The sequence below is a fragment of the Sebastes umbrosus genome, chromosome 4 (genome assembly GCF_015220745.1).
Source record: "Sebastes umbrosus isolate fSebUmb1 chromosome 4, fSebUmb1.pri, whole genome shotgun sequence".
Taxonomy (NCBI): domain Eukaryota; kingdom Metazoa; phylum Chordata; class Actinopteri; order Perciformes; family Sebastidae; genus Sebastes; species Sebastes umbrosus.
Genome location: NC_051272.1, coordinates 11,190,936 through 11,218,529, shown reverse-complemented (window position 1 = coordinate 11,218,529; position 27,594 = coordinate 11,190,936). Strand labels below are relative to the sequence as shown.

The 27,594-nt window shown below is 44.2% G+C and overlaps 1 protein-coding gene across 2 annotated transcripts; it reads left to right on the top strand.

The window, feature by feature from the left end:
• The first annotated feature begins 186 nt into the window (after positions 1-186).
• On the top strand, positions 187-27,594 carry spg11 (SPG11 vesicle trafficking associated, spatacsin). 2 transcript variants are annotated; one of them, XM_037766281.1, is made up of 40 exons: positions 187-545; positions 1,771-1,958; positions 2,202-2,429; positions 3,965-4,184; positions 4,613-4,750; positions 5,802-6,211; positions 7,790-7,935; positions 8,726-8,840; positions 8,957-9,112; positions 9,204-9,379; positions 10,327-10,503; positions 10,671-10,742; positions 10,940-11,067; positions 12,559-12,737; positions 12,870-13,065; positions 14,017-14,220; positions 14,302-14,408; positions 14,937-15,082; positions 15,423-15,587; positions 15,767-15,833; positions 16,125-16,287; positions 16,399-16,607; positions 17,061-17,169; positions 17,311-17,470; positions 18,086-18,367; positions 18,475-18,675; positions 18,943-19,050; positions 19,383-19,548; positions 19,848-20,062; positions 20,925-21,675; positions 22,292-22,437; positions 22,574-22,778; positions 23,084-23,218; positions 23,597-23,730; positions 24,405-24,524; positions 25,138-25,306; positions 25,402-25,478; positions 25,558-25,713; positions 26,968-27,119; positions 27,216-27,594. In XM_037766281.1, exons 1-40 carry the CDS (start codon positions 331-333, stop codon positions 27,388-27,390), a joined length of 7,266 nt encoding a protein of 2,421 aa, XP_037622209.1. In that variant the 5' UTR covers positions 187-330; the 3' UTR covers positions 27,391-27,594. The 2 variants fall into 2 exon arrangements, with proteins under 2 accessions (XP_037622209.1, XP_037622208.1); XM_037766280.1 differs by having other exon boundaries at positions 23,081-23,218.

The window sequence follows — 27,594 nt, the reverse complement described above, 5'->3', positions numbered from 1 at the left end:
CATGTCACACTTTATCAATTAATTAATGGCTAAACTTTTTTTTAACATTATTTTTGCTACATTTGATGATATATTTATTTATTTATTCATCTATTTGTGATTTTGACAGGCATCCATAACCTAGTAAACTAACATCGTCTCTCTATTAAATGGACTTGTTTGCTCGTTTCTCTATTGGTCAGGTCTGGTCAGCTGACAAGGGCAGACATGTGACTACTGGACCCAGTTGCTGTATTTACATGACAGTCGTTTTAATCGCTGTTATTGAGGCGTTTAACTGATTGTTTTATCATTGCGGGTTTAATAAGTGGTGTGTTTTAACGTGTGGACATGTTGGAGGCTGCTCAGCGGCTGGAGAGGAGCTCCATAGAGGTGTCTGTGATCCCAGAGAACCAGCACTGTGGAGAGGTAACGGACATCCAGAAGGCTCAGCTGGCTCCTGGAGGCTCTCTGCTCGGATGTCTGGAGGTCCTGGGACGGCTGGTGGTCTGGGATCCGGCGGACAGAGAGGCTCCTCCGGCTGCAGTGGACGGTTCCTACGCAGAGTGAGTCACTTCCTTTATGTGCAGCTTGTTTTTAGTCTGACACAACAGGACATCTTTATATATCATATATATCATCCTAAAGAAATCTAAAGTCATGCATGACCTAAACATGAAGAAATTATTTTTTTAAAGGGACTATTTGAAACTTTCAGAAATGCTTGTTAACAGCGACACCTGTGGCCGTTAAGCCAACGAAAGTCAGCGTCGGGCTCGCGCTTGTGCTCGCTCTACATAGACATGAACGAGCATCGCTCAAAACAACCCAGGGTTTCGGTACGTGTCCACAGGGGCGTTTTTTATCGCGAGGGGACGCGACGCTTCCCAACATTGGACGCTTGGTGGGCTGCCCCTAGAAACAAGGCACTCGGCTCCTGATTGGACGAACGCTTTCCCGCCGTTGGCTGCTGCTCCCAGCTTTCAAACCGGAACCAGTATGGAGGCTCGTTTGGAAACTTTCTTCTCTTATTTCACGTAAATAGTTCACTGAAATGTGTTTCTGAAAACATTTGATGCGAGAAATAATCCATGCAGTTGCTGAATCTGTCTTTATCTTGGATCAACAACGTTTATTTTAAAAGATCCTCGGGAGTTTCGAGAGGCGGCGAGTCGCGTCGCCCGCCCGTGATTTGCATAAAGTAGACGAGCCCTCAACTTTATGCAAATGAGGAGCGGGCGTCGTGACGCCTAGTCTCTCGAATCGCGACGCCACACTACCAGAATGCATTGCGTGGCTGCTTACATAGACAATGAATGGGGGGCGTGGAAAGCACGGAGGCTGTGGACACGTACCATGAGGCGACACACATCAGCTAAAACCACAATATCACTCTATATTTCAGCTGCTTGGCAGTAATGTTAGCTGACCAGGTGGAGGTCTCTCCATGAATCACTACTGATCCTAGTGTTGGCTTTTCCTGCTTCAGCCTCCTGGCGGCTGAAGCAGGAAAAGCGGGTCGGTGCCGGGGCTGAAGCAGGAAGAGAAATGTTATTGTCTCCCGACTGCGCCTGCAGGGAGACGATAACGTTGTGGTCGTGTCCCATCGCCACTCAAAGCTTATTTATGCAATGTAAACAGAAAAATGGAGACAGAGGTCATTAATGAAAGTATGATGTCGTCAAGAACATTTCTATACAATTTATACAAAGATGTTTTAGACAATAGAGAGCCTCCAACTTTATATCAACAGTCACAAATGAAACGTGTCACATGTTCTTCTCTTTCTAGTTTTTCCTGGGAGGAGGTGGCCGTCCACGGTCGTGGCGTCGGCAGCTTCAGACTGCTGGCTGTTGGATCTCAGTGGGACCTGAAGCTGCTGGAGGTGGAAGCAGAGCGATCGGCCTCAATTTCTGTGCTCTGTGTCTCTGAATGTCCTGCGGGCCGCCTGCTGCAGACTGTCAGCGAGCAGGACGATGGTGAGTAACATAAAACATGACCTCCCTGGCGGAGGGAACTAACTGGATGTTGACCTGATGTTAACAGATGTGTTTTCTTTTTGGAAATGCGATCGTGAGTGACTGGTTGTATGTGGGTTTTGGCAGACAGCTGCCGTCCCTCTTCCTGGTACTGAATCTTTTAGTGGTACGGAGTACCGGACCGTAACAGCCTACTTTCACCCCTAGTTAATATAATCTTACCAACCGAGTCTTTATTTTCAGGTGTGCGTGAGCTGCAGTCGGTGCGCGTGTTGTCGTTTGCTGCTGGCCGCGGCTGCTTGCTGCTGAACTGTGATTGGCTGCTGCAGCTGCAGTGGCAGCAGACGGAGGAGGAGCCGCAGACGTTGTCCTGCTGCAGCGTCCGGCTGACTGACGGCAACAGACAAACTGCTGTCCACCACTGTGTCTGCAGAGACACCCTGTTCATCCTCAGCTCCTCTGGACAGATATGTATCCTTTACAGCCCCATGCCTTCTTACAATAATGTAGTATAGTAGTAGTAATAGTAGAAACACAACTACTGTTACTACATCTGCTGCTTTGTCTACTACAACGACTGATAACAATGATAATATTAATAGTATCTGATCATCAAGGTAAGCTAATCTAAATAAACTAGGCTAAACAAAACTGAGCTGACTTGAATCAAATAAACAAATCTAAACTGAATGAAATTGAGTTCAACAGAAACTTTATATTAACCAAAAAGCTAAATTAAATAAGTCTAGCCTTGGCAAAATTAAGCTTAACTAAGTGAACAAAACACAGTTGAATTAAACTGAGATAATATAGTTGAACTAACTAAATGTTAGAGTAAACTAAACAATTTAAGCTAAACCAAATTAAGTCAAACTAAAAGGCAGAATGAGTATGAATTTCCTAAAAAACTATGTATAGACTGATACAAAACCCTCTTGTTCTTATATTGATTACTGTCCCTTTTTGTGGACCGGCCCAATGTCACCGATATCCGATCCAGTATCGGTATTGGTGCATCACTAGCTTTAATTTATCAATACAATGTTCACGTCCTTTTTGTAAAATAATTAGTGTAAATGTATAACTGTTCATCATAACTTCTTTTTATTTGTGAACAAATATAATTAAAGAAACATAATTTAAAAGATTTGTGAATCTGCTCTTTTAGGGTAAACATTTCCAGAAGAATCAAATGTTCAGACTAAGGCTGTGTATGTGTAAATAATGAAATAATCATTTAACTAGTAATAATAATGGTCTAAAATGATTTAAAAATGCATTGTTTTAAGACTCTTCACATGTTCTTGCGTAAGGACCTTCAAACCCAATATCTCCTAGTATCTTTTATTCACTTTAGAAATTCAGAATGTGTCTCTGTAAAATATGTAGGAGCATCCTGACGGGGACATTGCTCCTAAAACCTGAATGATACCTGACTATAAGCTACAAATAACACAGGAAAGCACTTTAACTATTAACGCTAAACACACCACCTTAACCCCACATGTTACAGTTGGAATATTATTGGAGTATTATAGACCTACTATAGAAGATGCAGCTGGTTATCTCTGACACAGTATAACATGTTAAAAGAAATAATGAATAAATAGGAATAAGTCGACAGAGATTGCTGATACCGGCCGATACACACGCCAACATGTGAATAAGAAGAGTACCGGCACTTTTTTCTACTTCAAGCGCTGGCTGCCCTCTATTTGTTTGTAGCAGGTGGCTCCATGCGACACATTGCACCTTTAAAATCTATCAAGCTAAACTAAATGAAGATCAGTTACACAGAATTGAGCTAAACTAAACTTAAGCTTTACTAAACCAAACTGAGCTAGCTGTGATGAAACTAAAATAAAGGAAACTATGCTACACTATAACATTAAAGTACACACAGCTAGATCTGATGTCATCTAATCTGATCTCATCCTAACTAAACTAGATGAACGAGAACTCTTCACCTTGGAAACACAAGTTTCTTCTTTAACTGTGACCTCCAGCCGTGTATAACATCACTGATGGCAGTCTGCTGGCCAGCGTTGACCTCCCGGCCTACCTGACTCCTGTCCAGGCAGAGGACGACCTCGTCTCCTCTTCCTCCCCCGTCTCCTCCTCCTTTTCCTCCTTCTGCCTCCTCCAGGTGTCCGCCGACCTCAGTACAGCCGTAGCCGTCACTCAGTGTCACACCGCCGTCGCCGTCGACCTCAACCACTACTTCAGGTACAGCAGCAAGAAAAATGAGCAGGAAGTTCCTCGGTTTCTTTTTTTTCCATTTGAAGTTCTTGTTTTTATGTTTCCATCAAAAGGGTAGTCATGTTGATCAAAATGGAAACACCTCTGAAAATGAGGACACGAGCAGTAATTGCGAGCGCAGAGTGAAGGCTCATGAATCAGATAATTCTGCAGACGGGAACAAAGTGGATTTGTCTGCCTACCGAACAATTTTGATCCAGACCGGAGAGAGCCCTGCAGAGACGTGGCCCGCTGCCTGTTCGTCTTTTCTGCCAAATTTGTGTCTGAATGTTCCTGATTCAGTTAAACTGATTCACTACAAGAAGCGCATCAGATCAGCTGCAAGCTAATCATGCACAGTGCCAGAGAGAGAGACTCTGCTCAGAGATAAAACAACAGCAACTTGTGTTTTCCAGTTTGCATCCCGACCACCTGCTGTGTGCCGCTCCCCCCTCTCGCCCCCCCGACCGGCCCCAGCACCCAAGAGACCAGGACAGCATGACGAGCTCCAACTGCAGCCTCGCCGCCCTCGGATCGACCTTCAGCACTGACCGGTAAACCACTGACAAACACACAGACTTTACTTCTCGAGATTATGAATGACTGACACCACAATATGTGAAGGTTTACTGATGAGAATGAACAAAATCCTCAAACTTTATGCCTCATTGACCTTGTTTGATTCATCTTTGCTTTGGTTGAACGCACTAAAAACTATTATTTCATTAAAGATGGGTCCATTATTTTATTTTATTATGTAGGTTTTTATGTCATCCTGTATCTTCCCAGTGGTGTCCTTTTATGTATTCAAATCCAAATATTAAAATTTTGGTCAAAGTACGTATTTTTAACATCAAATACTATTTTCCCTTCAAGTCCTTCTAAAAACTTTTTTCCCACATGGTGACCTGACGTAGGTTTCTGCATGATGAAGCTGCTACATGTACAGTATATATATACATCCTTGTAGTCAGTGTATTAATACAGTAATTTAGATGGCGGTCGGCGTGCTCCCGGTTTGGAGAGGCAGACAGGAGTACCGGCAGGAAGCTAAGCAACGTACTGCTGTGGATGCCACGTTAGTTCAGATCAGAAAGTCACACAATAACACAAACTAACTAACCGATCGATGCTCCGGTAAACCAACGACTCCGCCGTTCTGAGAGGTAAAGTTACTGTTTTTTTTAATGGAGTCTGGTGGCTTTGAAGACGAATTAACAGCTTCAGTTCCCCGTCAGAAAGGGCTGTCTGACGGCGAGGTAAAGCATACTTGCCAACCCTCACGATTTTCTCAGAAGAATCCCGTTTTTCAATGCTCTATCCTGGTTTCCGGGGAAAACAAAGGCGCTATCCTCTTCTTGTTTTGGTTGACGCACTTCCTTTGTGCGTGAATGGAGCCTTCATTTTCCCTGGAGGTCGTACCCGGTGGCAGACTGAACTGCATAGTGAAAGCGAGGCTTATAGGGAACCAATCTAAACGCAGATGGTGTCAATATTCTACAACCATTACATTGTGTAATCAACTTTTACTTCGTAATGAGAAGTTAAAGCAAAAAAACCTGTCTATTGCCACTTTATTCTTGACCTCTGACCTCTAACTTCTAGCTCCTGGGAAGCTCGTCTGGCCTCCATGTACAGCAGAGCCCAGAAGGCTGCACCTCCCTCCTCCTCCTCCTCCTCCTCCTCCTCCTCCTCCTCCTCATCCCAGCCTGCTGGGACCTCCTGGTCTTCCTCCCTCCACCATCTGGAGTCCCGCCAGGTCTCGTCCTCAGCCCACAGCAGAGTGCCTCGCGGCGGGGCGACCGTTGCTTTCTCTGTCCCCGAGTCGTCCACTCCGTCTCTGCTCTCTGTGTCCGAGTTCTCCGCCCAGCTGACCTTCGTCTCCCCTGGCAACAGACAGACCACAGTGGCCTTATGGGATTTAGAGTCTGGGAGCGTGAGCCACCACCAGGTGGAGGGCGAGGCGGCTCCGGTCCAGCGCTGTGGAGAGAGACAGCACAGACTGCTGCTGAAGAGTAAGTCCAACACTGACACTCACTGAGTATTTTCACTGAACATTATTAACTTTTTATTTTACTAGTTTTGTATTCCCCTCAGTTAAAATTTACACACAAAGGTCGTCTAGGTCTTGGGATGCCATGACATCACTACAACAGTTCAACAAGGCTGGAAGTTTTAAACAAACCCCTCAGTTCACAGTGGACAGATTGGGTCATTTTAACGTCGTCTCTTGACTAAGTTTGGTCAAACTGGTGATTTGTTGACGTGTTGGATCACGTTTCCTGCCCTGTTGATGCAACTTCAGATATCAGCAGTGAAGTTTAAGAGTAAAATGTTTCCTTAAAGGGCTAGTTCGGGTGTTTTGAAGTGCGTTTGTATGAGGTACTTCTCCATAGAAGGTGTATTACTTACAGTAGATGACGGTCGGCATCCAGAAACAGACAGGAGCACCGACACCGGAGCAAAACAATACAGGGCTGTGGACGGGGATGGCAGAAAAACATATTTTAGCCACCTAAAAGAAATGCTCACCTAAAAACATTGATATCCATTTAAGTGTACGCTAGGGCTGCACGATTATGGCCAAAATGATAATCACGATTATTTTGATCAATATTGAGATCATGATTATTTATCACGATTATCCATTGATTATAACATATTTTATTGCACTTTCACATTAAAATGAACAGAGCGCTGTTTTCACTTCCATGCTGTGCTACATTCCTGCTAATGTACAAATTAGGGGCTGCACCATGTTGGAAAAAAATTACATTGCCATATTTTTTTCTTCTAAATTTATATTGCAATAATTATAGGAATATTCACCCTACCCTTTTCTAGCTACATTTTAAAGTTAAATGCTTCAATCTGGTGCACTTCGTGAGCAAAATTAGCAAAATTAAGAGGCTAGATAAACAGTTTTATGCTCTTAATTTAATCATTAACACATTGGTTGTATAGATAATATCTATACCCAAGAGTGGAGCCAAAACATCTCGATCGCCGGCTAGTGGCTGTTAGTTTAGGAAGTGCTTGATTTGATATGCTCCAGCGTTTTCTATGAGCAGAACACGCATTTTAAACGTCAATACCTCAGGCGATCATGTTCATTTAATTGCGGGAAGCCAAAATTGTAATCGCGATTTCTCTAAGCAGGGGGAGTGCCGACCGTTATCTACTGTAAGTAATACACCTACTATGGATAACTGCCTCAGAAGCTTACTTGCCAACCCTCCCAATTTTCCCGGGAGACTCACGTTTTTCATCGTCTTCTCCCGGTTTCCTCCCGGCCTCACAATTCTCCCACTTTTCTCCCAATTTCTGACAAATATTCACACTTTTTTCTACCGCTAATGTTGTTTCCTGGCAGAAGAGAGCTGCTCGCGACACAACTCGGTTTGAGCTGCGCTTGCCGTTCATCACAGCGTCCAACGCCTGAAGTTGGGCTTTGCTTGACACAGTGAAAGACGTTTTGGTGTGGCGCAAACCATTAGAAATAATGGGTTTCAGAACGCAGTGGTGGCGTTGTCACGAAGGAAGAAATTGATCTTTACAAGCTGTCTATCTGTCTGTCTGTCTCCCTGTCTCAGAGGCTGGTGTGTCCCAGGTCTTGTTCTCAGTGTCCCAGCAGGACTTGCTCAGCAGGTTGATGTTGTTTGGCAGTGCAGCGACAGTAGACGCAGTTTGTCACCTGAACAGCTGGGGGCGCTGCTCCATCCCCATCCACGCCCTGCAGGTAGGAGGCAGCACTCACCTTCACTGACATACACACAGTACATCCCCGCTGCCTGCAGAGAGAGTTATGCTGTGTTCAGACCAAGAGCGAAGCAAATTTTTGTCACGCTTTACTCGTGCAAGTTGAACCGTCGGTATCATTTGTGAGGAGCTTGTCTCCATAGATACCAACAGCTTTTCTTTCTGCCGTTTCCTCAATCAACCATGGAAGAAATAACCACTGTTGCTGCTTTGTACATATTGTGGAAGTCCCAGATATGTCAGAAAACCAAACGCCGTCATGTCTGGGTTCATAACATCACCGGGCGGCAAGCTGTATTCACATACAGTGCCATTGCACTGACTGTATCTAGCAAGACACACGTCGCTACTGCGGTATGAACCCAAAATAAACAGATTGTGCTGTGATTTAATTGCAATAATCGGATCAAAATGATGCTGAAATAACTACATAATGATGCTGATTAATAAAAAGTCTGAATTCATGCTTTGTCAGGTCTGTTAACAAGACGACAAGCTATCAACTTTTAAAATGCTTGTTTTCTGAATGGAGTTTGGATGGATCAGTGCCAGGCTATGCAGCTGCTCCATCAACACTCAATATAAAGTCATCTAGGCATAAATACGGCAACGATGTTGTTGTTTCTACCATAGACAGTCTGTGGTTTCTACACAGAGTTTGGTCCGGTCTCTGTACAGATATGATGTACTATCGTAGCTCTGGGTGACCACAGACACATGACATGTGGATGACCTGCAGATCAGTCTCTCTACTGTTTCTTGTTTTGCAGGCTGGACTGAAGAACCGTCAGCTGGACACGGTGGATTTCTACCTGAAGAGTAAAGAAAACATCCTGAGCCCTGCTGCCGATCAGCCAGCGGCCTCCACACAGAGCCTGACACACAGTACGGACACAGGCATCATTCACAGCTCAGAGACATAGTACTGCTTTAACTTTTATAATCATTCATTTTAAATGCTTGTGTTGTATTTTTTGCTGTGTATGTGTGTTTGCGTGCAGGTTTCCAGGAGTTGTGTCATGCGTTGGACCTGCTGTGTTCGGCTGTCAGAGATTCAAACAGTGAAGCTCAGAGCAGACAGTTCTCTGAACAGCTGCTCAGCATCACACTGAGCTTCGTCAACACACAGATCCGCTCAGTCCTGTCCAACGCATGCTGTAAGGCAACACACACACACACACACACACACACACAGACACCTCTTCAGGTATTCCTATTTTCTGAGAGTTAAAGCTGTTGTGTCTACAGACAAGGATGCTGGCGTGCGGAGCTGCGTGGACGTTCTGGACCGGTACGTCACCGAACTGAGGAGCTACATGAAGAGATTCCCCTGGTCTGCAGGGGGCGACACGTCCAGCACCCATTCTGCTGATTCTGCTCAGGAGGAGGCTCAGAGAGACGAGTGGGAGCAACTGCACACAGAGGTGATAATTCATGATTTTTTGTTTTTGTTTTTTTGTCTTTCTATTTAGGGCCAAAAAAAGAAGAGAAAAATATGGAAAATGTCCAAAAATTATTAGTAAGATATGTGAAATGTTTTTTTTAAATATTCTCAAAAATCTGTAAGAAATGTCCAGAAAATGTCAAGACAATATTGAAAAATTATTAGTAAAATATGTGCAAAAGATTATTCAATAAATTCTGAAAAATATGTGAAAAATGCCTGAAAATTATTTGTAAAATATTTGAAAAGAATTCCTAAAAAAATTCTGAAAAATATGTGTAAAATGTCCGACAAATTCGTGAAAAATTTCCCAGAATATCCAAAAATTATTGGTAAAATATGTGAATAAAATTATAAAATAAAATTCTGAAAAATATGTGAAAAATGTCTGTCAAATATCTGAAAAATATCTGAAAATTATTAGTAAAATATCTGAAAAATATTGTTACGAAAAATGTCTGAAAAATATGTGAAAATGTCCGAAAAATATCAAGAAAATAATTAGAAAAAAATGATTACAAAAATTGTGAAACATATCTGAAAAATGTCAGAAAGATATCCCAAAATTATTATAAAAATATGTGAAAAAATGGTTAAAAATGTCTGAAAAACATGTGAAAAATGTCTAACAAATATGTGAAAAATATACGAAAAATGTTAGACAAATTTGTGAAAAATATCCAACAAATATGTAAATATATCTGTAAAATTATTAGAAAAAATTGTGACAAATATGTGAAAAATGTTTGACAAATATTTGAAAACAGAAAAATGTCAGATTGTGCTAGCGTGTCCCTTCACGTCTTTTCAGCAGCCTCTGCCAGCAGTGTTTAGTGTATGAATGTGTGTGTGAATGAAAAGCGCAATATAAATGCAAGTCCATTTACTATTTACCATCTCTCATAACTCTAAATGTCTGTCCTGCAGGAAGTCGTCCGCCAGTCCATCCTGACCAATCAGATCCCCAGAGCTCAGGCCGTCCTGAGGAGGCGGAGCCGGCCGGAGCAGCGTCTGTCGGCTCTGAGGATGGAGGGTCTGCGTCAGGTGTTCTCCTGCCTGCAGGACCGAGACCTGCAGACCGCCAACGCACTTCTCATCAACATGGTGAGAACACCTCGCTCAAAGAATCAATCAGTCAGACTTACTTTTCTTTTTATTCTCCTTGTACAAGCTAAGTATGCTAACCCTTTCAAATCTAAATAAAGTCAAATAGACAGAAGCTTTTAGTCGTTGTGGTCAAATATTAAGCTGCAGTCATTTTGTGTTTTCAGGGTTTCAGTGTGAAGAAGCAGCTCCACAGTATCTGCCTCTACACCGACGACAAGGACCTCAGAGAGTTTGTGGTGAGTTTACCGAAAACACAACCAACAACAGTCTTCTTCCTACCTGATAGTGTATGTACTGCCGTTATCTTTTTTTAATACATTTTTCTTATTGGTTGAGAGGATTTCACCTGTATGCAGTCCTAAGTTTATGTCTTCCCGATGTACAGTATGTCTTAACAAGTCTTTGAGTCCTCTGATTGGTTGATTGGTAACAGGTGGAGGAGCTGTCAGGGCGGAGTTATTTTCCAGAGGAGGAGATGCAGAGTGTGGCGTTCATTAGAGAGATGGAGAGGTTGGGATCACTGCCTGCATCCCGCTGCCCTGCAAACACCACATCACAAAGGTAAAGATGCTGCATGCTGGTTTTCCTCGTCAGTGCAGTGTTTCTGCTTGTATGTAGAATATATTCCTTATTAGCCAGTAAATTAATATTTATCATCATCACAAGGGCTGCTCAGAAAACTAGCTGGCAGTGAGGCTCATATATCGGACTCCGCCACTAACAATGAAAACCTCAATACAGAGAGGTAATTACAGGATGCATCGCCCTGAAGGGGGTTATTTCACAACAATGAGCCGCTAGCTGTACATTATCTCACTTATTACACAGATACTTACTTAAGAAATCATTAATTTGACACAAAAACAGTCCACCAGAGTCCGACATCAGAACTGCGCCCATAGTAACGGTCTGTTGTACATAACAACGGTCTGTTATAAAGAAATAACAGACCGTAGAACGCTGTGATTGACCAATCAGAATCAAGTATTCAACAAAGCCGTGTAATAAGAATTGTTGTGTTTTCGTTAGCTTGGAATGAGCCCTTCATATCTACATAGGGAGCAGGTCCTCTTCACGGAGTCCGTCATGTTGCTACTCCATCTTTCTACAGTAGTCCAGAACGGACAAACCACGCTCTGGCTCTAGAGAGAGACATTCACGTTTTTAAAGTTACCTGAAGGCCACCGTAGTTCTCCGACACGCTTGTGAAATGTTGAGTGTTAAACCGTGGTACCGCCGTCTGACTTCCGTTGCTCCTGAAGTAGTGTTATTATGGGCCAACAGCTTTACCACGGTTTAACACTCGGCGGCTCACGTTAGTGCAGTCTTGGAAAGGAAGGAGTGAGATGAGGGATACTCAGTTGGTTGCAATCTGCAACCACACCACTAGATGTCACCAAACCCTACACACTGTCCCTTTAAAAGATTGTTTATTTTAGCAACTCAGTGCTAACTAACTAAAACGCAACTAACTTCCAGGAGAGAATCAAACTGTTGAGCGTACAGTTTTGAGTTTGATGTGTTGATGAGTCTCTTCTAATTGCAGCTGAGGATTTATTTCACTAATTTGTGTCTTTTGGGATAAAACAGAGTTGCAGATCTGGTTTTCTCCAGCTACAGAAGTTGACTCAACATGACCACACGGTGTCAAGACGTGTGTTCAGGACACATTAATGGACAGATTCTTTTATATACTCATAACTCAGTTACAATCAAAACATTAAAGCCTTTCATTCCTGTCAGATTGAGATGGTGTATTGTACTTTGTCCTATCTGAGCTTCTTGTTTATCTTCTCTGAATTTTTTTGATTTCCTCATCTTAATCGTTTGTACCTCCTACCTCTTTCTCTCCTGTCCTCCTCCTCTGTATCGCAAATGCATCCACCTCCCCTGAGCGTCCTCTTCAATCCCTCTGAATCCTCTTTGAACTTCCTCTTGATGACTCTCCCATTTGTTTGTTCACACATTTTACTCTCCCGGATAGAAACAAGGTCAAGTCTCTGTGTTGACCTTGAGATTTAAAACTTGCCTCCCCTCGCTCCTCCTTTACAGGGTGGTTCAGATGGTCCGCAGGGAGGCGGGTGCTGGTGAGGAGGTTCTGGAGGAGCTGGCGAGTCACAGGAGGTCTGAGGAGGACGGGGGACTCTGGAGGAACCTCCGACTGGACTGGGTGAGGAACTGGGACCAGAGCTGCCAGATCGCCGTCCTCCTGTCCAGACTGCAACACACAGGTAGACTCCAACAATCCTCTGATCATCTGAACAGAACCAGAACAAAGATGGTTCCTGAAGGTCTTAATGGATTCTGCTTGTTTGGAAGATTTCATTCCCTTTTAAAAGAGTTCTCTTTGTTTTCTTCTCTAGAGTTGACTTCCTGTGGCTCTGCGGTGTTGTGGCGTTACCTGACCGCTCTCCACGACCAGCGCCGGGTGGTCGACTGGATCCAGAACGAGGAGACCTCCAGTGGCTCCCGGTGGCCTGAGTTAACCCCAGAGCTGGTCAACAACAACACAGTCTGCAGCACCTACATGAGGGAGAACATCCTGGACCTGCTGGCCAGGTACAGCAGTACACCTTCACCACTCTGATTGTTCAACATCCCACAGATGGTGAAATACACTTGATAAATTACAAGAGTCTGTCAGTCTGAAGTCCCTTTCACACATGCAGTTTATGCCTGAAATGTTCAAGAACATTTCCTGCATGGGCTCATGTGTGAATGAGAGCAGGGATTGATGTTCAGGGAAATCTGTGCCGCCAATATCTACCTCAAGAACTCGTAACATTTCAGGGAAAATGCCGGTAAGGCTGTGTTGTGAATTGAAGCAGTCTGTCAGAAAAAATATGTGAAAAATATCCCAAAAATATGTGAAAATCATCAGTAAAATATGTGAGAAAATTATTGAAAAATGTCCGAAAAATATGTGAAAAAAGTAAAAAAAATGTGAAAAACATCCGAAAAAAACGGAAATTATTAGTAAAATATGTGAACAATGCAAGTGAAAAAAGTCAGAAAAATGTCCGAAAACTTTTAGTAAACAATGTCAGAAAAATATATGTGAAAAATATGTGAAAAATGTCAAGAAAATATGTAAAACAAAATCTGAAAAATGTGTTAAAAATGTCTGAAAATATCCCAAAATTACCAGTAAAATATGTGAGAAAATTAGTGAAAAATGTCCAAAAAATATTAGTAAAATAAATGAAAAATATAAGAGAAAAATATATTAACATTATCAGTAAACAATGTCTGAAAAATACATGAAAAATATGTGAAAAATTTACACTTATTTAAACATAATTATCAAAAATTGTTGGATGGATAAACATCCCAAAAAATATTTTGAATGGGTACAACCATGATAGAAAAATATTTGTGGAAAATGTATTCATTCATTTAAAAAAAGAAATGGTGTCCTTTTCTGTCCACAGAAAGGTAAATTCACCAGCCTAAGGTCTCTCTTGGTATAAGACATCACATGTTGACATCACTCTGTTCATTTCCCTCCAGGAGAGGTCTATTCATCCCGGAGGAGCTGGCAGACTTGGAGCAGTTGCTGTGGAGGCTGGCTCAGGGTGGAGGGGTGATGGCTTCATCCCCACCCGTCCCTCAGTACCGCTCCCCCCGCGGCCTCGACCTCCACGGCCTCTTCATCACCTTCTGTTTGGACCACAGCTTGCAGTACCTGCTGTACACCTACCTGGAGCACTACAGGTCTGTCTCCGTTTTATTATCTTTTCTTAATTAAAGTATCATCTAGGATGTTAATTAGCTGCTCATCAACTCTGTCCACAGGTTGACACCCAGAAACTGTCCCCTCTTGACCAATCAGAGCCTTTCTGAGAGCCAGCCCTGGTTTGAGATGCTGGTGAAGATCCAGGAGATCACCAGAGACCTGTCAGGTACCAGACTGCTGCAGGACTCTCTGGGTCTGGATAACCCTGATGAAGGCCACAAGCAGACTTTTAGTGAAAATGTCTGAAAAATATCAGAAAATTATCAGTAAAATATCAGAAAATTAGTAAAAATATGTGAAAAATGGCTGAAAAATGGCCGACAAATATGTGAAAAATGTCCAAAAATTATTAACACAATATGTGAAAAATATGTACAAAACATATCCAAAAGTTATCAGTAAAATATATGAGAAAATTTGTGAAAAATGTCCATAAAATGTGTGAAAAATGACCGAAAAATATATGAAAATTATCAGTAAAGTATGTGAGAAAATTAGTGTATATTAGTGTAATAGATAAATAAAAATATATATATACAGAAATAAATGAACAAATAAAGAAAATGCTTATAATTATTTTATTATTTGCCTTTATATTTCTACATTTATTAATTTATTTATTCTTTTACAGATGTGTTCTTTTTTATGGCACCCCTATGACTCCATAGTAAACTGTCTCTGTCTGTGGTTCCAGATCCAGGACTGGTCTTCCAGGCCAGTTTAACCAGTGCTCAGGTGCTGTTACCGGGCAGCCAGGCGTCTCTCAGCAGTCTGCTGTTGGAGGGACACAGTCTGCTGGCCCTGGCTGCCATCATGTTTGCTCCCGGAGGAATCGACCAGGTAAACCTCGGCTCTAATCCCACCTGGTAACCACGACCTCTGACCTCTGACCTCTGAACGTATACAAAGAAGGAGAAGCAAGTGGAATAATCAGTCACAATCAGGATAGGAGACACATCAGGTTGAAGTTGATTTAAAGTTAGATATAGATCAGCTGGACTCGTATTGTTGCTCACCAATTTCCTTTGGAAAAGACGTTTCTTTCATCAGTACTGACAAATAATGAAGAAAAATATGTATTAGTAGAGATAATTTGGCAGAAGTCGAGGACATTTAATCCCTCTCAACATCAGTCTTTGGTTTGTTCTGGAACAGTCCTCTGAGTGCTTCCTGTGTGCAGGTGGTGGTTCAGGGTGAAAAGTCGGGCAGGTCAGAGAGGACGGTCGACCCCCAGGTCCTGAAGATGGCGCTGGCCGCCCACCCCAAACTGAGGGCCGCCCTGTTTCCCGCCGGGCCCCGGGGACACAGCCCGTCCTCCGACATCTCCGTCTACCACCTCCTGCAGGTACGCTCACACCTGTCCGCCGTGTTCCTCGTTAAAACGAGTGCCCTGCTCATCCTGTAATCATGCTGGATCACATCCTGGTTTTAATGAACATCCTGTCTGCTGTAGCTGAACCGTCCTCTGGTCACATCAAGCATGTCCTGCTTGTTACATCACATTGTGTTTATGTTGTTTTCCAGTCGCTGCAGCCTCTGGACCCGTCCAGGCTGTTCGGCTGGCAGGCAGCAAACACCCTCAACTCCACCGGTAAGCAGTTTCAAGGTCACTGCAAGGTCACGGCCCCTGTAAACACTCTTTAATCACATTCAGCCATGCTGATCAGTTGATCCAAACGGAAACATCTCAACAACTATGGGATGGATTGTGATGAAATGTGTCCTAAAATTAATGATTAATTAGTTAATGATTTTAATGCACATGTTTAGGCTTGCTTATGATGTGTATTTGGGGTCTGTTCTTGTATTAAAGGATTCTTGTAAATACACAGCCGTAGTCTACAGGCATGTGCATTGATCTTATTTGGATTATCCTCCACAGAAACGTCCGAGCTGCCTCATTTCTCCAGCCCTCACCTGGTCAACAGGTTCGCTCTGGTGGAGAACCTGGACTTCCTGTACTACCTGCGTCATGGCCGACCATCCTTTGCGTACGCCACCTTCCTCGTCCAGCAGCTGAGCGGCTGCAGTGACATCACGCTGCTGTGAGTGCACTGAACTACAGCCGGTCACATCAGGAAGGTCTAGTCGAGTCTAGTGAGATGATTCATGGAACAGGAAAGAGGAGAAAACGTGTGTGTGTGTGTGTGTTTCAGTGTGCAGCAGGCGTGGCAGCAGGCGTACCGGTTGGCCCTGCAGTGTTTTAACGTGCCGTCTGTGGCGGCGGCGACCGTCTGTTTCTCTGAGCTGCTGGGAGTCTGCAGCCTCAAGCTGAGGGTCGACATCAGAGCCATGAACGCCATCCTACAGCACTGGAACCAGCACGACACACACACCGCTCCAACACAACATCTACACACTCTGGGTAAACACAACACACACACACACACACATCATCTACACACTCTGGGTAAACACAACACACACTGATTCTATGGAGTCATAGGCGTGCCATGAAAAACAGTAAATCTGCAAAAGAATAAGAAAATAAATGTGGAAATATACCGACAAATAAATACAATTTAAAATAATAATTAAAGCATATTTATTTAAATCTTCTGTATACATTTTCTGTACATTTACAAAAGATTTTTTTTAAAAGTACATATAGAAATAAATGAACAAATAAATGTGAAAATAAAAGAAAATGCTTATAATTATACTTATACTGTATATTGTATTATTTGTCTGTATATTTCCACATTTATTTTCTTATTCTTTTACAGATATATTCTTTTGCATGGCACTCCTATGACTCCATATGCTGCAACACATTTACACATTTACAACATCTACACACTGATTTGTGTCTTTTCAGTGTCTAAAGGTGTAAAGCTGGTGGAGGCAGAACCTGGAGCAGCGGAGGAGCTGATTGGCTACCTGGAAGCTGCAGTGACAGACAGCCTGGAACAGAAGGGCATCAGCAGGTGAGCCTCCTCTGCAAAACGCTGATGTCATCACATGTCTATACATTCTAGTGTTTTCTGTAACTAGAAATTAGCAGAACAAAATATACATTTACTATTAACTGTGTGTGTGTGTGTGTGTGTGTGTTGTGTGTGTGTCAGGTCGTCCTACGAGGCGGCTCAGGAGTGGGCGTTGCCGGTTCAGTTCTGTCAGCTCCACAGTCTGAAGCTCAGCTCTGTTTACCCCGCCCACTGCACTGATGACGGACAGTTCATCCATTTCCTGTTGTTTGTCCAGCTGCACAACTTCCCGCCCCAGCAGGTGAATACACACACCTCCACAACATCCTTATGGGCTGATCCCACCCGAGACACATCGCTACAGGCGTGGTAGGCTTCAAAAACGCCTTGGCAAAGCGTGTTGTGCAAAACAGCGTCGTGCACCTGTGGAGCGGGGCTGCGTTCGCAACCGTGACCTCATCGTGACGTTGGCTGTAAAAGAGTCTATACTTCTAATGCGAGGGCTTTCATCTGTGAACCATAGGCGCAATCACCATTGTGTTTCCTCATTGAGCGAGTGACTTAACAGACATTTATTTAAATAAAAATCCTAGAGATTATTATTTTAAAGTTCTGTGAGATAACTGCACAACACCACCAGCATGGACAGAACAAAAAATGCATCACTTTGTCTGCACTCCACGCCAGGATGTTGAGTTAAACGATATGTTTCGTTACATACTGTAGGAGTATACAACATCTCTGGTGAAAATTCAAACCTAACATTTTACTGTTAAAAAGTCATCAAATAGCGCTTTTATAATTAATATCAGTGTAATATAAATCTATTCTAAAACACGGTGCTGTGTCATGTATTTCTGTTCATATTATGTCATGTCTCGCTCCTTTCTCTGACCATATTTGGTTCTTCCTCCAGGTGAGGTCATTAGCAGCTCAGTTTGGTCCCGCCCTGCAGGCCCACCTGAGTCTGGCGTTTCAGGACCTGCAGGTGTACAGTCAGAGGAGGTGGCTCTGTGGCTCCGAGGAGCAGTCAGGGTCCCTGAACACAGAGGAGGCCCCTGGGAGCCCGGAGCACCCCAGGGAGCTGTTCCAGGTCCTCTTGCAGAGTCAGGATGAGGCGGCGCCCTGCGGGTACCTACTGCAGGAGGCGCTGGTGCAGCGCTGCCCAACGCTGGCTGTGATGGCTGCCTGTCAACAGGTAACCGGACAAACTACACCTAGCGATCTCTGCTGCTGTAAAGTAACACATTCTGCACAGAAATGCTAATTAGCTAATGTAAGTGCAAACCACTCAATAACCAACAGGGGGCGGAGCTGCTGCCGTGCCTCTGCGTGTGGATGTTGACCTCCGTCGATGATGTCGCAGCTGGGGAAGCCACCTCCCACCTGGCCGAAGCCGCCCAGCACCATGAGTGGACCCTGCATGACCTGTCAATCATCTGGAGGACGCTGCTGGGGCGGGGCCACGTCAGGCCTCTCCTACGAGGCTTCGAGCTCTTCCAGAGGGTAAAATCCTTAGACGAGATGAAAACAAAAAACGAGATATTAAAAATCTGATGTTATGAACGACGGCGTAATTGTAGGTTAAAAAAATAATTGTGATTGTGAAAAACTTGAATATTCTCTGAGATAATAAATTTACGAGAAAAAAAAACGACTTTAGTCTAATTAGCATAATCTCAAATGATTGTTGCATAACAGAAAACAGATAATGAACATCTAATGTTCCCATAAGGATGACTAACACAGATATGTTTTCTCTGTGTGTCTCAGGACTGTCCTCTGGTGTTGGTGTTGAGGATGTTTGAGTTGTGTTGTGACTTCAGGAACTTCTCTGAGGCCAAAGCGAAGCTGTTGGACTTCCAGAGGACGCTCATCACTGTAAGTAAACACACCAATATTATACTGCAGACTTATTAAACAGCACTTGACTGAGAATCAGCTGGAAGGGACTTTAAACCTGCTTGAGATACTGTAGGTAATCTCAGTGAACATTTTTTTATTTTTCACCTTTGCATTGAATTCCAAGTTTACTGCTATTGTCATGTTCATTAGAAGCAGCACAATCCAGTGCAATGAAAAACTCCCTGCAGTGCAGAGCAGATGTGCAGACAGTTTTGACAACTGTCTTGGTGCCAGGCATCTGAGAATTGACCAGAAACACAATTAATAGGTGGTTGTTGTCTTCCTTCTCTCCCTCTTTACTGGTGCAGCTGAGAAATGGAGGCCCAGCGCCCTCCGGTGGACTCCCCCTGCAGTGGGTGGAGAGCCAGGCCTCCGTGCTGCTCTTCACTATGCTGCAGCGCTGCTCCTCCCAGTACGACCTCCACCGGCTGCTACAGCTGCTGGCCGACGTCGACAAACTCCTCAAATCCAACGGTGAGATCGGAGAGTCCGTCACCTCTTAAACTGATCTCAAAACAGGTCAGAATCTGTCAGATGCCGGCAGCAACTTGCGGGTCTGAGAAGTGAAACTAATGCTGAAGTACCTTAAACCTGCATTCTTTCTAATAGCCAGCAGGGGGCGACTCCTCCAGCTGCTGTCGTCCTCTCAAAAGATGTTTGTCCTGACCTCTGACCTGTCCAGTTAAGCTTGTGTTAAGCTCCTTGTGTTATTGATTTTTAATGTGTACACAGTTGAATTGTGTGTGTGTGTGTATGTGTGTGTGTGTGTATAGGTCCAGACTTCAGGAAGCTGAGTCAGCTCAGTCAGTTGCTGCAGGGGTCAGAGGTCAGCCTGTCTCCCAGGCTGCTGCAGTCCAGTTCTCCCTCCGTCCAGCAGGAGGAGTTCCAGGCTGCAGTGGATGCTCTGCAGGCCAGGGGGCGCTACAGCCAGGCCAGGCAGGTCGCCCTGCTTGCCGACCTGCCCGTCCACCGTCTGCTGCTCAGCCAGGTCTGATCCACCACGCAGTACTTGGGTTCAGATTTACATTCACACATATTTTACAGTATTTGACTTAGTCTCTCTGTTTAAAGCTTTTATCGCGAACACAATATCTTAAAGCTAGGGCTGTCAAAGTTAACGCGATAATAGCGCGTTAATGCAAATTCTTTTTAGGGCCACTAATATATTTTACACATTATCGCAACTTACAGTTTTTATGTTATAGAAAGAAACCTAGACTAGAAAACCTAAGGAATCTATTGGTACCCACCATGTTATACTAGCTTGTAGAGGAGGCGTTTAAATAACGCTCCAAACGTAAGCTAAATTTTGGCGAAGAAAAACGGTCATGGCCATTTTCAAAGAGGTCCCTTGACCTCTGACCTTCAGATATGTGAATGAAAATGGGTTCTATGGGTACCCACGAGTCTCCCCTTTACAGACATGCCCACTTTATGATAATCACATGCAGTTTGGGGCAAGTCATAGTCAAGTCAGCACAATGACACACTGACAGCTGTTGTTGCCTGTTGGGCTTCAGTTTACCATGTTATGATTTGAGCATATTTTTTAATGCTAAATGCAGTACCTGTGAGGGTTTCTGGACTATATTTGTCATTGTTTTGTGTTGTTAATTGATTTACAATAATAAATATATACATACATTTGCATAAAGCAGCATATTTGTCCACTCCCATACTGATAAGAGTATTAAATACGTTGCAAATCTCCCTTTAAGGTACATTTTGAACAGATAACAATCATGCGATTAATTGCGATTCAATATTTAGTCTTAATTTAATTAAAAAATCCAGTGAATCAGTGAATTGCATGATGTTTTATGAGACATGCGTTTCTGTCTTCTTTGTAGCTTCTCCAGGAAGTAAACTCCCAGAAGTCCAAGCGGCAGTGGAGAAGGTTGGAGACCCGAGTTGGTCTCTGGAGGAAATGTCACGAGCAGCTGAAGGCTGACGGCACTGATCCAGAATCAGCCTCCCAGTTCTTCCTGTCACAGGCTGAAACTGAGGCCGCAGACTCCTCGTCCGCGGCGGCGCCAGAGGCTCAGACCGAACTGCTGGACGTCCAGGAGTACTGCCTGCTGCTCTGCCTCGCCGCTCACTGGCTCTCCCTGCTCGGCCCGGCACCCGGTGACAAACTGGAGAGCCTGGAGGAAAAGCTGTGGATCAGCCGGGTGCGACGACAAGTCCTCGGCGCCGCCATGGAGAAGGAGAGCGTTTTCAACCTGCCGCCGCCCGCCATCACGCCGGAAATGAACACATACGAAGTGCTCATGAAGGAATTCTCCTTCTCCAACATATCAGGCCTGAACACAGAGAAGTGTCTCAGTCTGGAGGGTCTGCCAGGTCCCTGTGAGGAGCAGGAGGAGCTGAACTTGGACTCGCTGCTGAGTTCAGAGGAGAGGAGCATTCTGGCTGCACTCATTGGTCAGTTATTAGATGAAGGCAGCATCCACGAAGCCAGCCGGGTCTGCCGGTATTTCTCGCTGTACCACCGGGACATGTGGGTGGTGCTGCGCTGCCGAGGTCTGGCCTCTGGAGAACTGAACCCTGAACCACCAGAGGAGGCGTCAGAAGCTCTGCCAAAGAAGACTATTGCCAGCTGTAAGCTTCCCTCTGATGTTCAGTTTATGTATAAATGTATTCACTAGACGTCTGTCGTCATCACAAGATATTCTTCTGTTAAATCGAACAGTCCTGTTGCATCACGAGGAGTAATAATAGTACTCTTCTGATACTTTCTCCAGAGGTGGAAGAAGTACTCAGATCTTTTACTTCAGTAATACCACAGTGCAGAAATACTCTGCTACAAAATCCTGCATTTAAAATCTTACTTGAGTAAAAGTAGTAAATGTTATAATGTGTGCAACAATAGACTGTTAGTAAATACTTTGATGTTTTAGAGCGTTAGTTGGGATTCACCAAAGTCACATAATGACACAAACAAAGTAACGGATCGTGGCAGCGGTAGACCAGCAACTCCTTGTTCTGAGAGGTAAAATTACTGGTTTTATCAATGGAGTCTGGTGGCTTTGAAGAGAGCACAGGTGCCAACCGTCATCTACTGTACGTAATACACTGACTATGGATAAATACCTCATACAACCCTACTTCAAAACATCCAATCTATCCCTTTAATACCAACACAAGCAAACAATCCAATTGAAAGGCTGCCTACATATTTTGCATCATTTCTTTTCCCCCTCTCTATCTCCTCCAGCTCCATCACTCAGCAGCCTCTTGTCCTTCGTGATGCTCCCCCTCCCTGAAGACGAGGTCGCTGTCCAGCTCCAGAAACTGGTGGATCAGTGTCACCATGGCAAAAACTACTGCAAACAAGTCCTCAGCCTCTACCAGCTCTCCAAGGTACCGGCCAGTCCACCCAAATACTGCATAAGGAATAAGCGTCCCCTGTTATTAAAAAGTTTAAACCACCGAAGTGTAAAGAAGGTTCACATTGACCTCTACAACGCTACCCTCTTTCCTGTTGGATCCTGACCAGGAGCTGCAGTGTTCCTTCAGTGAGATCTGCAGGGAGGAGCCCGGCTCGGTGCTGGAGAAGCTGCTGCTGTCGGAGCAGCCGGAGCGCTTCAGGAAGGCTCAGGCTTTCATCAAAGCTCAGGGTCTCTCTGCAGACGCCGTGGCCGAGCTGGTGTCCTCTGCTGTGGTCCAGGCGCTGCTGGCCTCCACCCAGGAGCTGCAGCCCGGTGAGATCAGGACCTCTGCAGTCCTTCAAATGATCTGTATTATGTAAATAGACTGGTTTATACAGAATGTCAGAGTACAGAGTTTCTGTACAAACTTAACATTTTTATGGATTCCTCCTAGGTGGCAAATATATTGAAATGGTCACAGTCAAAGCAGTAATCATTGTGCTCTTTTCTGAAATGCTTTATTTAAAGCAGCAGTAGGCAGATTGGAGCAAATATGATAAATAAAAAAAGTTATTTTTATAAAACGGTCACTATTTGTGTGTGTGTGTGTGTGTGTGTGTGTGTGTGTGACCCAGCAGAGCGGCAGGTGTATAGGCCGTCGGAGGGCCGGGACTCGCTGGTCCAGCTCATCAAACTGTGTGACGATCCGAACCTGGTGGGAGTCAAACTGCTGGAGAACCTCAACACTGTTCCACTGAGAGACCTGAACTGCAGTATGACACACACACACACACACACACACACACACACACACACACACACACACACACACGTATTTTATTTTATTTCCTCGCATGAAAATTCGTGCCAGGACGCCGTTGGGTCCTGGCACTTTCGTGCTCAGGCCCTAATAATGTGCAAATAAAGTGTAGATCCAAAACATGTATACGTATATGGATCATAATATATGAACAGGCGGGAGGTATCAGTGTAGGTGGGGCTGCAGATGTACAGTATCAGATCTGAAGTATAGTGTAAGAGTACATGGTGCGGTTTCCTGTTTCCACCTGTACATTACCATCTGCCCAGCACCGACGACATGACAACATGAAATGTGAAATATAAAGTATGTTGTTCTCCGTCTCCTGCAGTTGTAGAGTTGCTGATCGTGGCTCACGACTGCTTCAGTCTCACCTGTAACATGGAGGGGATCGTCAGAGTGCTCCAAGCCGCCCGTCACCTCAGCCACACCTACCTCGCCCCAGGAGAGCACTACAGCCTGCTGGTAAGCCCCGCCCACTGACACACAAACAACAAACCAATCAATCAATCAATAACTTTATTTGTCCCCAGTGGGCCACTGGTTATGCAGCAGTGGGATGAACGGATGGGAACGATCAGAGAGGATGTAACTGTTTGTTGTAAAGATCCTGCAGAGCTTCATGAATTTACTGTTTATCAGCCCACAAATGAGACCAGAATTCTCTCAACACACCGACTCTCTCTCTCACTCGCTCTCTTCTTCACCGTCTCCTCCTGGCGAGCCGGCCGTCTAGCTCAAAACTTTGAGCACAAAATTAAGTTATTTGTCAAATAGATTTTGGCAAACAGTGTGGCTAATCAACTTAGTGAGGAAATGACTCAAATAAAAATGAAATATCATAGAAATGTCAAAATACATTGGAGGGGGGCTTTAACAACATTTTTGTTTTTGACCTTGAGAGATGGATACCAGCAGATAAAAGAGAAAGTGAGCACAGACTCAATAAAAGATCGATAAAACATTGTCATCAAAATAAATATTGATGTTTGCCTCCAACTCCCAAAACGATAATAAATCCTCTTGACGTTTGGTAATTAGACAGAAATTTGATATTAGCTGAATGATGCTAAAAAGGCTAAATCTGAGCTGATGATGAAACAAACCTTTTGTGTGTGTGTGTGTGTGTGTGTGTGCAGGTGCGTCTGCTGACGGGTATCGGCAGGTATAATGAGATGACGTACGTCTTCGACCTGCTGCATCAGAACCATCGCTTTGAGATGCTGCTGAGGAAGAAGATGGACACGGACAGAGGACAGGTGGACACACACAAACACACACACACCAACAGTAAATGCTAATACCCAAAAACTTTATTGGATTCTCAAACAAATAAAGTTTTCGAAGCCAGTGTTCGGATACTCTCCATTTTTATGCCTCCACCCGGGGATAGCCGTGACAGGAGGTATTATGTTTTCGGGTTGTACGTCCGTCCGTCCATCTCATGAACACGATATCTCAGAAACACCTGGAGGGAATTTCTTCAAATTTGGCACAAACGTTCACTCGGACTCAAGGATGAACTGATTCGATTTCTACTCCATATCATGTACTCATGGTCTTCTTGAGTAAATAATTCAGAATCTATTTATCACAACTGCAAGAGAGAGCAGACTTTGAGTTTCTCTGTGACAGAAGTACGTCTTTCATTCACCCATTCATTCCAATCAGCTCTATTTTGCCGTTTTGTTTTTTTAGTGTTAAGCTACTCTCAGTGAAACCCAACACTTCTTGTACAGATGTTTTACATTAAAAGCTTTCCAGTGGTTCAGAGGGAATGATCCCTCACGTTTCTGGTTAACTTTGAATGTGAAACATTTGCAGTGTTAACGTGTCTTTACTCCACATGAACCTGCTCCTGTCCTGTTGCAGAGCTCCAGCCTGAAGACGGCTCTGCTGGATTACATCAAGCGCTGCCTCCCGGCCGACAGCGAGAAACACAACATGGTGGCGCTGTGCTTCAGCATGAGGAGGGAGATCGGAGAAAACCACGAGATGGCCGCCAGGACGCAGCTGAAGATCATCGAGTCTGAGGCCTGGGGTGAGCCCGCTCGATGCTAACAGCTAGCACAACACAAGAATACACCAAAAACTCAATGGACTTCTTTATCTGGTACCGTTTGTTTCTCTCAACAGTCGTCACTCCTGATCTGAAGAGTTCACTTCTCAAAGTGTTGGGTCTGTTGAGGGACGCTGCAGAGAGCTTCTCCAAGGTACCTGAGCTTCTCTACCCGCTTGTACCTTTAATACCCTGATACCATATTAACTGTGTGTGTGCGTGTGTGTTTCCAGGACTCGTGCGTGCGTCAGGCGAGCCGCTGTGTTCGGACGGCCAAGCTGGTCACTCTGCAGCTGCACTTCCTGAACCAGGGATCAGACCTGCGCGTCATCAACCTGCGGCCTGCCGAGCTGCTGAACGCCGTCACGTCGCTGCCACGCTGCTATCAGGTCTGTTTAGGTTAACGCAAAGAACGTATGTTGATAAGAAGTGAAAGTCAATTGTTCGTTCCACTGCAACGCCTGCACCAAGCAGCAGAGCTACGCTTCAACCATTTTGGACTGATGGTACGTGTCCACAGGGGCGTTTTTTTATTGTGAGGGATCGCCTCGCTTCCGAGCATTGGACACTTGATGGGCTGCCTCGAGACACAAGGCACCTGATTGGACGAACGCTTTCCCTCGTTGGCTGCTGCTTACAGCTTTCAAACTGGAACCAACATGGCGGTTCATTTGGAAACTTTCTCCTCTTAGATCACGAAAATAGATCACCGCAATGTGTTTATGCGAGAAATAATCCATGCAGTTGATAAATCTGTCTTTATTTTAGATCAAAGAAGGTTAGTTTGAAAGTTTAAAGGGAGTTTCGCGTGTCGCGCCGTACTGTACGCCCCTGATTTGCATAAAGTAGCCTCGACCTCAACTTTATGCAAATGAGGAGCGGCCCGTCTCTCGAATCGGGCCGTCACGCTACCAGAATACCAGAAAACGTCCGCCTACAAAGAGCCGTACAAAAGTAAAAAAAAAATATTTCTATTCTATTGTCAAACTTTTTCATGTCAAGGATCCAAACTAGAGTCCAATAGAGCACAGACCAAGGATGTAGAAGAGGTTGTGTCCTGTGCTTTTGCCCTGCGTGTTAATAAATAGCCTACAACTCCATTAAATTCTGTTGATGTCATGCTACTAGCACTACTAGCTACTGGCCGATAGCCGGTTGTTTGGGAACAGAGACGTTAATACATCCACCACGGTACAGGCTGACAGCATACAGCCCATGGGTGTATTAGAAGATAATAAAAGTGATGAATTACAGCCAATAGATCCATTATTACAGCCGCATACAGCTAGCAGGAAGCTGGCAGAACCAGATATGTCATATGAGCGTGCAGGGCGGTGCAGTCCCGTGGGTCTGATGACCGTTCATTATGGCGAGAAAATAACTCTGGATTCAGCTGTTAGTTCATTTTACTAATTTTAGGACATAATGATTTAAATGAGGGCTATTTAAGTGTTCCTACTGGGAAGTTGATTTATATTTTCTGATTTACAGACATCTCTTTATACATCAATGGCCACAGACTCATTAGCGTTTTCAGTCCAAAATGGCGGCAGAGCTACCACAGTGCCATCTATTGGTTGTTGTCAAAAAAAGCACCAGAGTTTCATCTCTTTGCTTCTAAACTCGTTGGTTCTGTCTCTCAGGTGTTTGTGGTGTCGGAGGCGTACAGCTACAGTCCAGACTGGGCAGAGATTTTGTACCAGAAGGTGATCTTGAACGGAGACTTTGTTTACCTGGAGGAGCTCAAACGCCACCGCCCGCTGACCTCCTGCCTGTTTGAGGACATTTTCAAGAAGTAAGATGGTGCTCATCAACCAGGGGTTGGGACTCAAGTTTATCAGCAAACCACCTGTCAGTTTGATCTCGTCTCACCTGTGTATTGTTGTTTCAGGCTGGACGGCGCTCCCAGCAGCGTCACTTCCAACGTGAAGCGCCTGTTGACGCACTGTGATGATGTGTACAGCCGCTATAGGCTGGCTTACCAGCAGAATCTGTATGATGTCACCAAGACGCTGCTGCAGGACGCCAAGACCTCCAGCTACCTGAACGACAGGCTGGCCAGCTGATCAGCTGACGTCATTCAGCCTCTTCAACAGAACCAAGAACTGAAATACCGTCGATGAACAACACTTATTTATAAAAAAATACAAAAAGAAAAATGTGTCTTTTCTAAATCTTCTGTGGAGATGAATTAAAATCAGGTAATTCTCACAAAATCACTGAATAGAATATGTTTCTATTAATAAATGACAAAGACAAATAATAATTTA

Coding starts and splice junctions, on each gene's coding strand:
- spg11 (XM_037766280.1), top strand. CDS start 331: ATGTTGGAGGCTGCTCAGCGGCTGGAGAGGAGCTCCATAGAGGTGTCT. Junction 2,430..3,964: donor CAGCTCCTCTGGACAGATAT/GTATCCTTTACA, acceptor TGTGACCTCCAG/CCGTGTATAACATCACTGAT. Junction 27,120..27,215: donor TTTGAGGACATTTTCAAGAA/GTAAGATGGTGC, acceptor TTGTTGTTTCAG/GCTGGACGGCGCTCCCAGCA.